Source organism: Gracilinanus agilis, chromosome 2, assembly GCF_016433145.1.
Source record: "Gracilinanus agilis isolate LMUSP501 chromosome 2, AgileGrace, whole genome shotgun sequence".
NCBI lineage: Eukaryota > Metazoa > Chordata > Mammalia > Didelphimorphia > Didelphidae > Gracilinanus > Gracilinanus agilis.
The window spans coordinates 433,137,128-433,154,872 of record NC_058131.1 but is presented as its reverse complement, the minus strand read 5'-3'; the positions used below and the strand labels follow the sequence as shown (position 1 = coordinate 433,154,872).

At 38.8% G+C, this 17,745-nt stretch overlaps 1 protein-coding gene across 1 annotated transcript; it reads left to right on the top strand.

Annotated features, from left to right (window-relative positions):
* Positions 1-105: 105 nt before the first annotated feature.
* Positions 106-15,594, top strand: CXCL14 (C-X-C motif chemokine ligand 14). The gene is made up of 4 exons (XM_044661933.1): positions 106-364; positions 867-972; positions 9,287-9,400; positions 14,442-15,594. The coding sequence occupies exons 1-4, from the start codon at positions 301-303 to the stop codon at positions 14,455-14,457; spliced, it is 300 nt and encodes a 99-aa protein (XP_044517868.1). The 5' UTR covers positions 106-300; the 3' UTR covers positions 14,458-15,594.
* Positions 15,595-17,745: the final 2,151 nt, after the last annotated feature.

Genomic DNA, 17,745 nt, shown 5'->3' with positions numbered 1-17,745 from the left:
CCCCCGCAACTATGTTGAGAAATTGCTGTGAGTCAGAGTTGTTCTGCATATTAATGAGTTCGCTGTGAGGGCAGTGAGAGCTGTTTTAAAAGAGGAGAGCAAAGATCCGTAGAACTGAGGGCTAGTGAGAGCGCACAGTGCAGATAGGCAGAAGCCGAAACTGACCTGGACACCAGAGCACCGGAGACTTAAAACTCTCACCAGAGCTGACTGACAGAGCGCTCTGGAGCAGGCGGCCGCAAGGAAGCCAAGCGGGCAGCGAGATTTTCCCAGCTCCCTAGAGACACCTGAGCTCTCACCATGAAGCTCTTGACAGGACTGCTGCTCCTGCTACTTCTTGTGCTGTGCTGTGTCGGGGCGGAGGGTAAGTCCTGCGAGCAAGCCGAAAGCACCCCGATTTGGGACACACACACACAGACACACAGACACATACGGGCGCGCGCGCACAAACACACCCTGACTGGCCGTCTATGAGCCTTGGACAGAGTAAGGGTTTGGATTTACTGGAAGAGACCGAGTTTGGGCTGGGGCAGTTGATGGTGAGGACAGCCAATGTACCCTGTTGCTCACTTACTCTGCCTTCATTCTGGGGTTGAAATAAATATGGGAGGGTTAGACTTCCGAGGAGTGGCTTTGGCGAAGTTTTGTACCTTAATTTCTCACGGGCTCCAGAGACTGTTTCTGGACTGTGCGTCTGGCGAAGAAGGGGAAAGAAAAGGATGGGGAGGAATTGAGGGAGGGAGGCTAATCTATGTTCATCCTTTTCCTTGCAAACTTGAACTTCATGATTTGATGGAGTTGCCTGCCTCGGTCTTGAGAGCTTGCAGGTAAGAAAAACTCCGAACTTACCGGGCAATCTTCTGCAGGGTCAAAATGCAAATGCTCCAGGAAAGGACCAAAGATAAGATACAGTGATGTCAAGAAGCTGGAAATGAAACCAAAGTACCCGCACTGTGAAGAGAAGATGGTTATGTGAGTCTCACCATTGCAACTTTATCTTGTCCTCATTTCTATCTAACCCAATGCCCAAGGTCTATGTGTGTCTGGACTGTAAGAGCATGCTTCATGCCTTTCATTCTCAAGTCCAAGCACAAACTGTAGGCAAGTGTGTTAAGCACCAGCATTTCAAACAAGCTTCAACACCAGGCTAAAAGAAACTGCATTTTCTAAGGAACCCACAATCATAACAATATTTCTGGAGATGGGATTGAGCCCTCAAAAGGTTAAAAAATTGAAATATTTGATCCCTAGGTAGGAAATCACACACACACACACACACACACACACACACACACACACACACACACAAAAGCTCCCAATGAAAAGACTATGGAGTTTATTTTTCTTGAAGCCAAAAATATGTTCTGGGTTTGAACCTATTGGTATGAGCTTTAAAAGAAAATGTGACAATTCATTCTTAGAATCTAATTTCCTTCATACAGACATTCTAAAAATATTGATATTTCTGTCTTAGCAAAACTAACCAACCCATCAATGGAATCTGACAGTGTATGCAATGTTCCACAACCTTAGTCCCCCAACTCTACAAAAAAAAAGGTAGAAATGTATTTCCTTTTTTAAAATATAGCTTTTTCTTTAGGACAAAGCTCTTTTTTTAGGATTGCCTAGCATTTAGTTTCATGGGGTAGTTTTTATATTTTTTTCTCCATTGCCATTGTTATAACCTTTATGTATATTGTGAAGTAAGGCTCTGCTTACTTCACTTTGCCTTTAATCATAGAAGTCTTTCCATAGAAGCCTTCACTGAGACCTTTTTTTAATATCAGAAAATATCTTCAGAGGAACTCTATTTTCTACAACTGATTCAAATTCACTTTTAGAACAGTTCCTATTAATTACCTGCAAAATATGTGCTTCCCTACGGAATGCATCTGTAAGTCCTGTGGCAAAATCCCTTGCTCAGGATAACATTCGATAGAGCTGTCTCCGTGCATGTTGGGAATGCTGAAAATATTTTTAAAACTGGGGCAGACTGAAAGAACACAAAGTTTCCTTGCTCTTCTCTTTCAAATTAACCACTTGAGGCCAAAACAACTATTTCTCCATTAGTCAACTCTTGGCCAAGAAGGGAGTCCTTGGCAAAGTAGAACTCAAATATTTGCCACTGATCAGTCACCCCTTCTTTCACCCCAGGAACAGGTCCTACTTTATTCCCAGTCTGGATAGACACTGTCCAGCTCAGCCAGGTCTCTGATGGGCCCCAAAAGTCTTCTGAAATAATTACACCTAATATTCACAACCTGGGGCTCAAAATATTAGTGAGTTTGGGAGAAACTCAAAAAACAGCCCTGCTTAAGCTGCTTCTCTCCAACCCTAACTCTCTTTCTCTTTCCCCTTATACTAGCCCAAACAAGATGCCCCAAAAAACTCCTAACTGGGTTTTGTATTGGGGCTAAAGATCAAATAGATTAGAGGAAAAGAGAAATTCTTCAAATGTGGTAACATAAAATTTCAAACTGAGGATTCAACTTAAGGTGGAATCTTGTAAGTGCAGTGAAACATTATTTTACTAGGTTCCTAAACCTTTGAAAGATCATATTCATGTTTTTGCTTATTCTTCAGAAGCCAATAGTTGGGGCATTAGATGCGATCAAATCTCAGTTTAAAAGAACTCTCCATAAACAATGCCTTGTTCAACATAGTCCTTAAATAAAAAATTTGGTAAATGAATGAAGAAATGAGTGAAAGAACAAGATTGAGGGGTGTGTGTGGAGGGGAGATGAAAGGGCCCAGGTCATTTCGTTGCAATTTCCTGTACTCTCCTTTCAATATAAGATTATATGAAAGGGATTAATATAAGAACCAAATTTCTAACAATAATCTTGACAGAAAGTATTTCTGTTCAGAATAATAACCCTTCAGCCTAGAAAGAAAAAAAAAAGCCACAAACTTAAAGAGTAAATCAAATTCAATAGACTCCTTTTACCTATGCAAGAAAGAGATCTAATAAATTTTAGAGAAATATTCAACAACAAAGAGATTTCCTGGATAAGCCTGAATGAATCTTAAAATTCAAGTAAACAAAGTTTCCACACTCCACACACACACATTCCCTTACCTCCAGTTAATTGGGTATGGGTGATAACACACTGACTCTCATTTCCTTATTGTACCTTGGAGTATACAAAAGATTCATGGGAGGGGATGAGTTAAATCCACTTCACATCAGACTAGAGTCAAGAGCCTAGAAGTATGGTTGATAAGCCTTTCAAAAGAGAACCAAAGCCCTCCAAGAGAAGGCTACGAGAGCCAAGTGCAAATCTAATTACACCTTTCCAAGTCACTCTTGGGGCCAGTACCCCAACTCTGAAAGGAAGGGAATAAGTACATTTTACAAAAACATTTCTTTTAGAGAGAATTGAATTCTTGTAGACCTGCATGATTTCAAATTTTAGACCTGTGAAGTTCTCTCTACTCTTAATGCTCGTTGTTTAAAGCGTCCTTTTGATTCCTCCTAGAGGTGACCTTGGGTCCTCCAAGATTATACCAGTGGAGCTCAAGCTCCAGTATATCCAACTATGCTGGAAAGGTTTCAAATATAAGCCAGTGGTGACTATAAGTCTATCCTCCAAGAACCAACCTAACTAAGCCTAAGAAGTCTCATCATGGGACCAGCTACAGCATGATGAATTGTTTGGCAACAATCATTCTTAAAAACCAATTACAGGGGGCAGCTGGGTAGCTCAGTGGATTGAGAGCCAGGCCTAGAGATGGGAGGTCCTAGGTTCAAATCCGGCCTCAGACACTTCCCAGCTGTGTGACCCTGGGCAAGTCACTTGACCCCCATTGCCTACCCTTACCACTCTTCCACCTATAAGTCAATACACAGAAGTTAAGGGTTTAAAAAGTAAAAAAAAAAACAAAAAACAAAAAAAAACAATTACAGAATTATAGGGGTTATGAAACAAAGGCACTAACAGCAACTTGAAGTTAACATTTTCCTCACAAGTTCTCTGATGAGAATAGTACAAATTTTGTTATTTTTGCAAATTAGGAAATATTCTCAGAGAAGTAAAGCCACTTGCTTTACTCCAGGATTCAAATCTAGATCTAACTCCACTTCTCATTCCAATATACCAGGCTACTTCTCCAACTAAAACTGGGAAAGAGGCAGCAGGAAAATAGGAATCTTTAGAACAGTTCCATTCCTAGCATTTTGGTGCAAGGAAAAAATGCAGCAGATATTTATTTCTGTGTGCCTGATACTGCACTAGGCACTGTGAATAGTAAAAGAAATTATAGGATTGCAAAATGCCAGAGTCTAGAGATCATCTTATCCAACCCCCTCATTTTACAGATGCAGGAAACTGCCTGAGAGAATTGCCCCTAAGTCACACAGCTGGCAAAGCTGGGATAGTATGCAGTAGGGCAAAGATTTCTGGGTATGGAATCATAGGACCTTGTTTGATTTCAAACTCTGCTATTTACTGGCTGTGTGATCCTGGATAAATCACTCTCTAAACTTCAGTCTCCTCATGGGAAAAATGGAATATGTGGACTAGGGCTCTCTAAGGTCCTAAATCTTATCCAGCTCTAATCTTTATGTAAACCTAGGTCTTTTAAAGTCCAGTGCTCATGGTCCTTGCCCACAAGCAATCAGAGGAGAGATAAGGCTCACTGAGATGAAAGGAATAGTATTTTATTATCTGAATCTTTTCAAATTGTTCTCTACATTTGAAGTCATTGGCTACCAAAACACATAGTACCAAAAAGGGGTAAGAGTGAAAGCTCATGTATGAATCTGCCCCCAGAATGTAAGCTCTGGATGTGGATACAAGATAAACACAGAAGAAACAACTAGAGAATATAAATGAGCCAAGAAGTTAAAAAGCAGTTTGTTCATGAATGCTGAAACTCTCTCTCAACAGAATATATGAAACTATCCAGAATAGCTTTTATTTTAAGAGCAGGACTCAGTATTATATTTGTGTCTACACAGGTCATTAGGAGTCTATCCCTTTGATCCCACTGCTATAAATCTGGCCCTCCATCTTCTGAATCAACTTTGTTTCCTCCCATTCCTTTACACAAACTCTTTACTCCGACCCAGCATAATCTATTCACTCTCCCCTGAACAAAATGTGTACTTATTTACTCCCTTTGTTCATGTTGTTTCCATTTGCCTAGAATATTCTTCCTACCTATTCAAATTTTGAGCATCTTTTAGGACTCAGGTTAAGATTACTGATTTAAGAACTGGACCTTAGACTTTTCTTGTTATCGTCCAGTCATTTCAGTCATGCCTGAATCCTCATGACTTCATTTAGGATTTTCTTGGCAAAGATATTGGAGTGGTTTGCCATTTCCTTCTCCAGCTTATTTTACAGATGAGAAAACTGAGGCAAACAGGACTAAGTCATTTGCCCAGGTTCATACAGCTAGTAAATATCTGAGACCAGATCTGAACTCAGGTCTTTCTAATTGCAGTCCTGGGGCTCTATCCATTATGCCACCTAGCTGTCTCCTTAGACCTTAGCAATCATCTAATCCAAGCTCTTTATTTCACAGAAGAGGAATCTGAGGCCAAGGGAAAGAATGGAACTTGCCCAGGATCACATAGTGACTAAGTGTAAAGTCCAGGACTTTTACTGATTCTAAATGCAGAGGAGCCTCCCCTGACCTTCTCATCCCACATGAGCCCTCATCCTCTTAGCTCTCCTATAGCATTTAGTCTATGTATCACATCACTTATCATGTTCTGCTTTGTCCACTGCTATTTCATGTGTGATAGTCTTGTTGTACAAAGCTGTGAGCTGCTGAAGGTAGACACCTTCTATTGTACTTCTCTTTATGCCCTAAGCTGAGCACAGTACCAAGCACCCAGCAGATGTTCAATAAATATTTGATTAACATGAAGACAGAAAGTATAATAATGGTGATGTCTAACTCTTTGTTCCCTACCACCACATTAAAATTATTGGGATCTAAGAACATCATATTTTGTGTTTCAGGATCTTAATTCATTCAGATGAGTTCCAAGGTCAGTGGGGATTAATTCAGGCAACAATCTTGGGACTGAGGTTCTGTAGATAAAGACTGACATTTTCTCTAGTGTATAATTGAAAAAACATTTGATTTAAAAGGCATGAGTTCAAATCCTACCTCTGCTATTCACTAACTCAGTAACTTAGAGGAAGTCACTCTTCTTCTCTAAACTTCAGTTTTCTACTTTGTAAAATTAGAGTTGAAATAGATGATAAATAGGGCCCTGGCTCACTCTGTCATCATTGTATAAGCCTATGATTTCTACCTGTACTTCATTTCCTCCCACTAACCGAGGATTGAAGCAGATAATCTTTGAGTTCTGCTACATGTCCTATACATTGGACATGACTAGTCCAAAGAATCATGCATGAATCCTAATCTGAATGAAGGAAAGTCTTCTAACTGCTAAAAATGTTTCCAATCTAATCAATTAAATTAAATGACCATATATCAAATTTTTATCAGGTACCAAATACTGTACTAGATCTTGGGGATATACAAAGACCAAAAAATGGAAACAATCTCTTTCCTCAAGGAGTTTATATATTAGAGCCAAGTTTTCCTCTTGGAGAACACTTCCCAAATCCACCAAAATAAATTTTATTCCATGTAAAATATTCTGTGAAATATGCTCATTAACCTCATGACCTTCACACTGATTTCTAAAACCTCCAGCCTTAGGGGGTAAGATTTTACTTTAATGCAAATACAAATTAATACATTTAATAATTATGAATGTAGAGAAAGCAATGTCATATGCTTATAATATAATATACTCAGTACTAAGAAAAATAATAATGGCTGGCATTTTTATAGTATTTTACAGTCTACAAAGCAAAATGTATATGTATATACATGCATTTATGTACATATATATTTGCACATATATACATATATATAATCAGAATAGTCCCTAGACCTGTAATTTCATTGATATGAGGAAACTCCTGCAACAATGCAGGTCTTAGAGAGATGGTTGGAGCACTGTGTGGCTCATCATTTCTCTCTCTAGTGCAGGGGTCGGCAACCTTTTTGGCCGTGAGAGCCATAAATGCCACATTTTTTAAGATGTAATTTCATGAGAGCCGTACAGTGCTCATAGTGCACGCTCCTGTAACAGTGCCGGAAAAAAATGGACTTTATGGCTCCTGCAGAAAGAGCCATACATTGCCGACCCCTGCTCTAGTGGATTAAGGCAAACAGAAGATAAGTTACTAGCCTAGGGTAACACTGCTGATGGGTATCTGAGGTCAGATCTGAACTCAAGTCTTCCTGACTCTAGATCCAGCACTCTTTCATCTGAGCCACTTAATAATTTTATCCTCACAATAACTTAGTGAGGTAAATATTACAGATGCTAATACTATTCCTATTTTACTGATGCAGAAACCAAAGTAAGGTGATGCCATTCAGCTAGTAGGTAGGCAGGATGCAGTGCCAGAACAAACCTCCAGCCTTCTAGATTTGTAGACTTTCATCCAATTCTGAAGTATGTACCTTTGAACCTCAGTTAGCTATGTAGCACAAGGATTAAAGGGCTAGGCTTGAAGTCTGGATGACCTAAGTAAAATCCTACCTCAAATACTTTGTCTGTCTGAACTTGGACAAGTTACTTAGTAATTTAATAAAATAATCCTCACCTGTAAAATGGGGGGGGGGGTTGGTCTCTAGGGTCCCTTCCAGATCTACATCTATAATCCTATAAACCTTCTTGGCTTCTCAGAAGTCAGATGGAACTAAATGAATGAAGCAACTGCTCCATCTCCTTTGTTAACAGGTGGAAGAATTTGAAATAAAATTGAATATGTCTGCTACTTAGCCTTTGACACTGAAGAGCATCACTGTTGACACTAGGCCAAATATAAACCCCAAGGTCTTCTCAGAAAATACAATTTGAAAGTTTTGAGTTCAAAAAAGAATATGTAAGGTAGTTCTCACCACAATTCTAGACAGTTCTTTAGAGCCCCCAACTGAAGCAGAATCCTAGGCAAGCTAACCCATTTAGATTTATTTTATGAAGTTAATGATTACCATTATGATTACCTCTGCATTGATATCTCCTAATGCAGACATTTCCCCATTTCAGCAAAAGAGGCAACACTGAAAAATTATAGGTAAATTAATTTCCACAAATTGAGCTGTATTTTAAATGTTCCAGGGTACTCCTCATTCAATGAACCCTAAAGTTCTCAATAGGAACTTTCTAAAGGAGCAAAAAGTTCTCTTTTTAATTTTGATAATTTCTCAGTCTTTTTTCTTGTACCAGACTGAATTTTCATAAACACTATTAGATTTCCTTGAAGTTGGTCCCACCTGCATATAACTGTCTAAGATAGTGATTGCCCTTAGGAACTAGAGCCATGGATTGTTTCAGCATTACAGGGTGATTACTCAAACCCTGTTCTTTCTGTTAGAGATGAGTAAATCTGGAGTCCTCCAAAAATTTGCACTCAAATTCAGCATCACTTTTATGGTTTTCCTTAAGTCCTTCAGTAAGGTACCAATTGTTGAAGGTAAGAGGAGAAGAGAATGAAGGTATAAAAGTACCTTGATGGGGTGAGCTAGGAAGTGTGAGGGAGAAGACTACAAAAACTATTATCTAATTATCATCTTGGGCTAGATGTTCAATTAGGTGCCTGCCAGTGATTTGGTGATTAGATAAAGATTTTCTTATAAGATAGAATATTCATCCATTTACATAACTGTTATAGGAAAAAAGCTTATGGAAAGGTGAGCATGAAGGGGATATGAGGAGACAGGCCCTCCAATACAGGCTGATTCCATTGAGACTTGGGAAGGTTAGAATTTATAGCCAAACCTTTACTAATACAAAGCTTATCACAGTTCATGCAGCAATAGACTATTTCACATAAAAATGCTTATCTACTATATACTTCCTTCAAGGTGAAATAAAAATTCTGCAGTCATAATGGTTTACCCAGCAATTTCTGACTTTCATGAGACTTTTTAAAGTCCTGGAGATGTAGAGCAAAGCTTTCCCTTCCACATATAGTTTCTGTTCCCACAATGCCCCTTACTGTACTGGAAGGAAGAGCTTGGATATACCCTGTCTGCCTCCTGCCCACTGCAATTCTTTGCCTATTTCCTCTCTTGCTCCATTGAGACAATGGAGCTGGTAGTCAGCTCACACATTTTAATGAATGAACTCACATCATTCAACATTCACCAGAGGCTGACCTTGTCCTCTTCAGGCAGGTGCTGAGGGTGAATAGAAAGGACTAACCTTTCACACAGGCTGCTTTTCCAAACTCTATTACAGCATCACTACCAAGAGCGTGTCACGGTACCGGGGACAAGAACATTGCCTACATCCCAAACTCCAGAGCACAAAGAGATTCATCAAGTGGTACAATGCATGGAATGAGAAACGCAGGTAAGTTTCAAGTGGGAGCCCCACATGGGGGAAAAAGTAGTTTTGCATTTAAAGAGCTTATTAACCCTGGGTGAATGTTGAAATCTCCATTTCCACATCTGTAAACTGAGGGAACTGGACTAGCTGATTCATTCATGAGTAGAATTTTTTAAAGCACCTGAATGAGGCTAGGTTTCTAGGGAGATATAAAATTTAAATTAAACTGAGTCTCTGCTTTCCAGTCTAGGAGAATGAGTCAAAAATAAACAAAATTATATATAGAAGGACATTAGAAAGTTGTAGGAGAAAGTGCTATGTAGTCTAAAGAGAAAGGTCTTCACTAGAGAAGGTGGTATTTGAGTCAGTCTTTAAAGGATTCATAGGAAGTAATAGTAGCTCATATTTATAGAGCTCTTTAACCTCATTAGTGTGTTTTAGATACATTATTGCTTTTCAACCCCACAATAACACTGAGAAGTATGTGCTATGCTTTCCCCTATTTTCTAGACTAGAAAACCAAGACTCATAGCAGTTAAGTGACTCAATTCATGTCTGAGGGAGAATTCAACAGATAAAAAAGGAACAGGACATTCGGGTATATGAAGCAGAATGAACAAATGCATAGAGGCTGGAAAAAGATGACAGGTCCAGTCTGGAACAGAGAGTGTATAGATAACAGTAATATGAGATAAGGCAGGAAAAAGTAGCATGACACGAAATTAGAGAAAGCCTTAAATGCCAGGGAAATTATTGAACTTGAGTCAATAGATGATTGATTTTTTTCTTGTTGTTAAGATTTTACTTTTTAAAAATTTTTCCCATGGTTACATGATTTGTGTTGTCTCCCTCCCTCTTACCTGCCCCCTCCCAGAATTAACAAGCAATTCCACTGGATTATACATGTATTATCTCAGGAGACAATTCTGACAGTCTATTATGCTACAATCTGTAAAGTTGGGATTTCAGAAATCAGAGGTGACAATAATGCTATTGCTTGTGGTGCCAAGTGCTCAAAACTAACATGTATGTAGTGCTTTAATGATTACAAAGCACCGTACATGCATTATCTCACTTGAGCCTCAAAGCAACCCTGTAAAGTACATGCTACAAATATCAGTATTCCCATTTCGCAAATGAGGAAACTAAGACTTAGAAGGGTTAAGTGTCTTTCCAGCACTTAACCACAAGTCATACCCCATGGGTCTACTTTACCTATGGCAATGGCCAGTATGGAATTAGAAGGCAGAGAGGAGGGAAGAGGGAGGTGTACTAGACACATATGGAACAAATGTTCCTTTGCACATTGCAGCCCTTTATACTCAGCCACCTGCATGAAACTGCCCCAATGGAGAGCTCCATGCTCAACCCTGCCCCTACCTGCAACAGGGTCCAGAGGCCTGAGGCTTATTCCTAATCTAGACTCTAAGGGACTGACTGCCTGAGTCACCATAAGCAGAAGGTCATTCCCAAAGACAGAGCCTTGAGCACGATGCCAATACCTGAATACCCAGACCTACATATCCTCCCTTAAAACTGCCCAGTTTACATTAGCTCAAAATAGCAAAGACTGACAGTACGAGTTTATTTTCTGGACATCTGATGGGAATAAAGATTTCTTTTTTGGGCCTTTCCCTGGCTAAGCCAGCAGAAGTCTTGAATATGGTTTGTCTTCCTCCCAATCCTCAGAAGAGCCAAAACAACAACAACAAAAAAAGCTTAGCCTCTCCTGTCACTTGCAAGAACAACTAAAACTATCCTTTTTCTTTGAAGTCTTCAGAAAAGTTTTCCCCCCTATTCTTCCCACTCTACCCATCTGGTCCAAAGATTTCATTAGGGAAAGGGAAGGAGAACCCAAACTTGTGATATCATTGATAGAGGTAACTTTTGGTGAGGAAACTCTCCACACATGGCAGTTAATTTATAGTCTGACAGTTATCTGGGGAAATTGAAAGGTGCAGTGATTCTTTATCAAAAAACATACTTGATGCCCACCTGGGTCATGCTAGCTCTCAAAGATCTCATTAATTCAATTCCTTATTAAATATGCAGACCATGAACTAAGACTCTTTTATTTTAAAATTGAGAAAACAAGTTGACAGAGGAAATTAGAACTTGGGTTCATCAGCTCTCTGTCTAAGATTTTTTGCATACTACTGCACTGCCTCTCATCTTCTGTTATGTCAACTGTGGCCCAAATAGTAAGAGGAGATGAAGATGGTGTGCCTACCCCAATAAGGGGCACATAGAAATACTTGAGAACTATTGATTGACTGGGCAGCTAGGTGGCACAATGGATAGAGCACTGGGCCTAGAGTCAGGAAGATCTAAGTTCAAATCTGGCCTCAGACACTTACTGTGAGTCTCTCCACCCTGTTTGCTTTAGTTTCCTCATCTGTTAAAAAAAAAAAGTGGGGGGGGGGGGTTCTGAGAAGGAAGTGTATCTTTGCCAAGGAAGCCTAAATGGGATTACAAACAGTCAGATATGATTGAAATCAACTCAACCTAGTTATTCACAAAGATAAGAATTCTATATGTAAAGCAATTGGCCATTTCCTTTATACAATGTGGTACAATAGAAAGGCTGCTAGATTTGAAGTCAGAGGATGATGGTTCATGTCCCAGGCTTTCCATTTACTGCCTATGTAGCCATTGGCTAGTCTCTTGACCTCTTGCGGCCTCAGCTTCTTTAGCAGTAAAATGAAGGGTTGAACTATGATCCTTTCCAGCTTTTATGTATATAACCCATGGAATCAAGAGATCCTATGTGAAGCTCAATAAGGATAGGAATTGTGTACATTCATATTAATAACATGTGTGTATTCTATCATATACATATAAATACAAAGTCATATGATATGTATATATGTATACATGAGTTATATATTTGTATGTATGGTCTCTAGATAGATATGTGGATATATGCACATACACACATAGTTTTGAGAGAACAGAGCCCTGAATGAAAAGTCAAGATCTGAGTTCAAATCCAGCCTCAGGCACTTACTAGCTGTGTACCCCTGGGCAAGTCACCCTTTCTCTGCCTCATTTTCCTAAGCTCTAAAATGGAGATATCTGACTAAGTGGTTGGTCCTCCTCAGAAATAGAGGACAAACAGCAACAATAACAATAGGGATAACCTAACACTTACCTCCCAGTGTGGATGAGAGATCAAATGAAAATGCTAAGCATGGTAATTAGCACATAAAAGATGCTTCATCAATGTTTTTATTTTCTTTCCTTCCTTCCTAAAGAAAAACAACTGAAACCTCGAACTTCCAAAAGGTGTATCTTCTCTCTCTTCCCCTTCCATCCTTCCCTCTCTCTGTGTCTCTCTTCTCTGTCTCTTTATGTCTTTCCTCTGTCTGTCTGTCTCTGTCCCTCTCTCCTCCTCTCTCTAGCTCTCTCCTCTTTTTCTCTGTCTCTTTCCATTAAGCAGGACATTTCAATAGAAGGAAAGGGAAAAGACAGTCAGATTTTTCAAAATATTCCAAGACAGATCAATGAAATTTTCTAGATGGTTGATTTGAATATTAAAAGCATTTCCTTACCTAAATACCTTCTTGCCATCAAACCTGCTTTGTTGTAAATTTTTACCAAAAAAAGAAAAGAAAAGAAAAGAACCCTCAGAAACAACAGCATTTCTTTTTCTCCATCCCTGTCTATAACACTGACAATTCTGGGGTTTCTGTAAATTATACCCTTCATTTTGACCCCATAGCAGTAACCATTTATAGGCACTGAAGAAGCCCAATCTCACTGTGGCCTAGATTATTGGTCTGACTCTATAATCGTGTGACTAAATCTCTTAACAGACCAGAATTAGGCCTTCCACCTATGTGTTGTCACCTTCAAAGGCATCTCTACTTATTCCTGTACTACTGTCATTGCTTGGGCCACATATTAATTACCCTCTGGGACTTTGCTCTTGAGTCCATTTATTGTCTTCCTATCATATGGGCCTCTATCTACATAAGTCTTTATTAGCCATAACTAGCCATTCTGATCTTGAGGCAAGCAGGACCACAGGATCAAATAATAATTAAAACAAATTCACTTGAGTGGAAGAAGATGGTCATTGCTAAAAATGCCTACCTATTACAGAAACTTGTATTTTAATGAATTATTCTTGCTAAGTGTTAAACTCAATAGTTTCTAAAACAGTGCACGTATTAAAATTTTACTCCTTTTATTTTGTGATGCTCTGGGGCACAGCCTCAATTGTCCTGCCTTAGTAATGGAGCTAGACCTACCTCATCTTTAATTCAAGCTAATATGCATAGGTCCCTCATACATCTTATTCATGCAACATGTCTCCTTCCAATAATCCATCTCATTCTCATGGAAGAAAAAAAAATGTCACTAGGATCTTTTGAGCCCTAAATCTAAGCAGTACTGCAACACCATAAAAATATGTGACTAGGTTTCCAAGTGGACTACTTTGAAAGGCACAATATTCATTTAGACAAGTCCTTTTCCCTCTCTAGACTTTAGTTTCCTGTTCTGTAAAATGGAAGGTGGGAGAAGTTAGACTAGAAAAACTATAAGGCTAAGGAATTGATCAATCAGCTAAGTAAGCACTTATTAAGTGCCTTTTCATGTCAAGAATCATTCAAAGGTGAAAACTCTAGCATATCTGTTAAAATGGCAATCCTTTGTAGACATATTTCATACGTTGACAAGAAGATTTTTAATAAGCTAGGCCCACATTGACAAAGATGTGGCATGTATGCCAAGCCAGCACTTGGGGAACTGCTCTATTCCCCCTCTTCCCAGTGTCCAAGGACATTTTTTATGCCCCACCCTCTGTCCAGCCACCAGCATTTTCTCCCTCAGCTCTCTCAGGTAATGTGGGGACTCACAGACAGGTTGAATTTGCCCTCTGGGAAGTCAAACTCAATAAAGGTTTGCCAATGCTGACAGTTTGGATGCTAAGAAAGAAGAGAAAGAGCTGCATCTATCACTGTCCCGTAACAAAGGTCATCCCTCGAAGTCTCATGTGACTTTACTCCATCTAATGGTCAGACAGTACACTGATAGATCTATACCTGTTTTTCCTTTCCAGAGTCTATGAAGAGTAAGACAAGAAAATCCTAATGAAAAAATTTCAGAAAATTTTGGAAGACTTGAGCAAAGGACTCTACAGAAAAACCTTTCTTTCTCACAGTCATAAGACACAAATTATATATTGTTACAAAAGCACTTTTTACCAAGGGTCAGTTTTTACATTTTATAGCTATTGGCAAAAGGCTTCCAAGTGTCCTAACTGTCTCTTGCATTTCAGATCTCATGAGTGTCTGCTTTTTACTGAATTTGGGAAAATCCATGCCTTTCTTTTTTTAAATGTCTTTTTGTATTCATTCGTCCATCACTATGATTGCAACTGAGCTTTATAAGCTCATTAGCTGAACAAATAATCTGTGGTGGCATTCCATATTCGTGCTCTGTTATTCATAGCCTTGGGGAAGATTTCCACTTCTGATTTCATGGTGACTTTCCACAGAGGCTCCTCCATGGAGGGGAAAAGGCATATGGCTTACAATGTACCCTGCCATGCTAACATGTTGGTGTGTCTATATAAAATGGGCCCAAAGCAGCTGGTAGAACTGAATGAGCATCACTTTTGCATATGTTCTTTGTTGAAATAAAGCCTGATTGCCAGGGAAATTCCCCAGTTAATTCTTACACATATTATAAGGTGGGGTGGGGGGAAAGGGAGAGAAGACAATCCCAAGCTAAGTTCATGGCTAAGGAGGATGCTGGATTCTACTCCCATCATAAGGGAATATGAAAAGTACACTGCTTCAATCTTAATTATTTTATGCTTCAAAACAATAGGTTTGCTAGCTTTCTAGTAAAAATTCTTCAAGGAAACTTTTTTTATATATGCGCATGCATGCAGGCACACACATGCACATACATACAAAGATGGTGACCTCACCCCCCCACCAGAAACATACAATCTCTGTCATTGTGAATGTAATGCTTCCATGATTAATAGTACAATTCTCTCTGTCTTTTAAAAATAAAGTAACAAAACTACCTTTCCCTTTGTAAATATACCCTAGGCAAACTGTGTATCATGTTCTTCTAGTATCATGTATTACATCTCGAAGTTATCATATGCTATTTAAATGTCTGAAGAAAATAGAATTGCATGCAGTTTTCATATTCTTTCTAAGACAAAAGGAAAAGTAATAAAATATATTTAAAACATAGCCCAGTTGTAGAACAGTGAATTTTTTGTTTTGTTTTGTTTTTTCTTTTGTGATACTATAACAACATAGAAACAGTGTTGTATAATAGAATGCTGAGCTTGGTGTCAATAAGCCTTTGGTTCAAATCCCACCTCTGAGACTTACTATCTGTGTGACCCTGGGCAAATTACTTAGCCTCTCTGTGCCTCAATCAACTCTTTAAGGCATCCATTAAGTTATGTAGAGGTCATAAATCTGTGGAACTTTTTTTCTAGGCAAAAAGTTACCTAAACCCACAAAAATCTTAAGATTCTTTGCAAATTCACACATATAGTAATCACAAACCTTTACCGTATTTTGAATACTTGTGTATCTGGGAGAAGGTTCTTTTCAAAATGTAAAGCTAATGTTCTCTGATATATTAGTAAAACTGCACTTGTAGATTAGTTGAAAATGTCACCAAATGCAAAATTTCTATTGGTAGGGAGCTAGTAATTGAGTTATGTACCATGAAAGAAACTGTCAACCTGAAAAACACAAAACTACCAAAGTAGTTATAATAAAGGTCTTTTATCGAGATGGAATCTGAGAAGCCACACAGAACCTTAGTCCTGGGACTTCCGCTGAACTATAGGAAACAATGTGCATATATAGATTTTTCAATAGGAGGAGGGCTTCTATTCTGCCAATTGGGAACTATACTAGCTACAGTCTAAAATGCCTGGGAGAAATCCAGATGTGGTAGCCAAAGGCTTTAGCAGTAATGGTGAACCTTTTAGAGACCTTAGAAACTGAATACCCAAACTACAACCTTCATGCCATATGTGAGCCCTGCACCTTAGCCCAGATAGGGAAGGAACAAAGTGCTCCCACTGGGCTGCTGGGTAGAGGTGAGTGATGTGAGAAATGTCTTCAGGTGCATGTGGAGAGGGGGAAGGGAGCAGCCCCCTCCACCACAGTCTAGTACCCATATTCACCAATATGGGGCTAGAGTACCTGGGAGTAGCCTACATACAAAAGGAGAAACTAAAATAACAAAAAGGGTACTTAAGACTTGATTATATCTACTAATGCTATCTAGAGTGATCAAGAGGTATTTGAGGTATCTGGGACAAGAGTCATTAAGGTGGTTTCTTGAAGACAGTTAACTAGGACAAGGGTCAATTTGGGGTTTCACAAAAGCAGGTTGTCAAAACAATGGAAAAACAACAATTAGATTTGGCATCTAGACCTAAATTCAAATCCAAGCTCTAGTACTTACTCTGTGTGACCTAAGAAAAGTCACTTCCTCTCTCTCTAGGCTTCAGTTTCCTCTTTTAAAATTAGAATTGGAAGGTGGAAAGGATGAGCTGGTTGTTGTTAATGCTAAATCTCTTACTTTTCCAACTTTCACATTTAAAGTGGTTAAAACTGGTTCCATTTTGAATCATGCTAAAATGTGATGGTTATGTTTCAGCATAGGATTAAAAAGAAGGTAGATATCAGAGCCCAAATAAAGGGTACAGAAAGTCAAGATCATTCCTTAAGGCCTCACATTCATTCCTCATAAAATAGTAGATAAAAGTGTCAATAGTGGATAAGAGTGGTTTCTTTATTTTTTTATTTTCTTTAGTTTTTAGATTATTTTTCCATGATTCATTTTCTTTCCTTCCCCTCTTCTCTCCCCACTCCCAGAGCTGACAAGCAATTTCACTGGGTTGTTCAAATGTTGTCACTTGATACCTATTTCTATATTATTCATTTTTGCTTAAGAGCAATTTTTTTAAAGCCTAGACACCAAATCACATCCCTATATATATATGCCATATGTTTTGTTTTGCATTTCTACTCCCATAGTTCTTTCCCTCAATGTGGATAACATTATTTTACATAAGTCCTTACAGAGGGTCTTGGCTTATTGAATTGCTACTAGTAGCAAAGTCCATTACATTGGATTATTCTACAATGTTTTACTTTCTGTGTACAATGTTCTTCTGGTTCTACTCCTTTCACTCTGCATCAGTTCCTAGAGGTCATTCCAGTTCACCTGGAATTCCTCCAGTTCATTATTCCTTTTAGCATAATAGTATTCTGTCACCAACAGATACCACAATTTGTTCAGTCATTCCCCAATCGATGGACACCGCCTCATTTCCCAATTTTTTGCCACCACAAAGAGTATGGCTATGAATA

Coding starts and splice junctions, on each gene's coding strand:
- CXCL14 (XM_044661933.1), top strand. CDS start 301: ATGAAGCTCTTGACAGGACTGCTGCTCCTGCTACTTCTTGTGCTGTGC. Junction 365..866: donor GTGCTGTGTCGGGGCGGAGG/GTAAGTCCTGCG, acceptor AATCTTCTGCAG/GGTCAAAATGCAAATGCTCC. Junction 973..9,286: donor TGTGAAGAGAAGATGGTTAT/GTGAGTCTCACC, acceptor ACTCTATTACAG/CATCACTACCAAGAGCGTGT.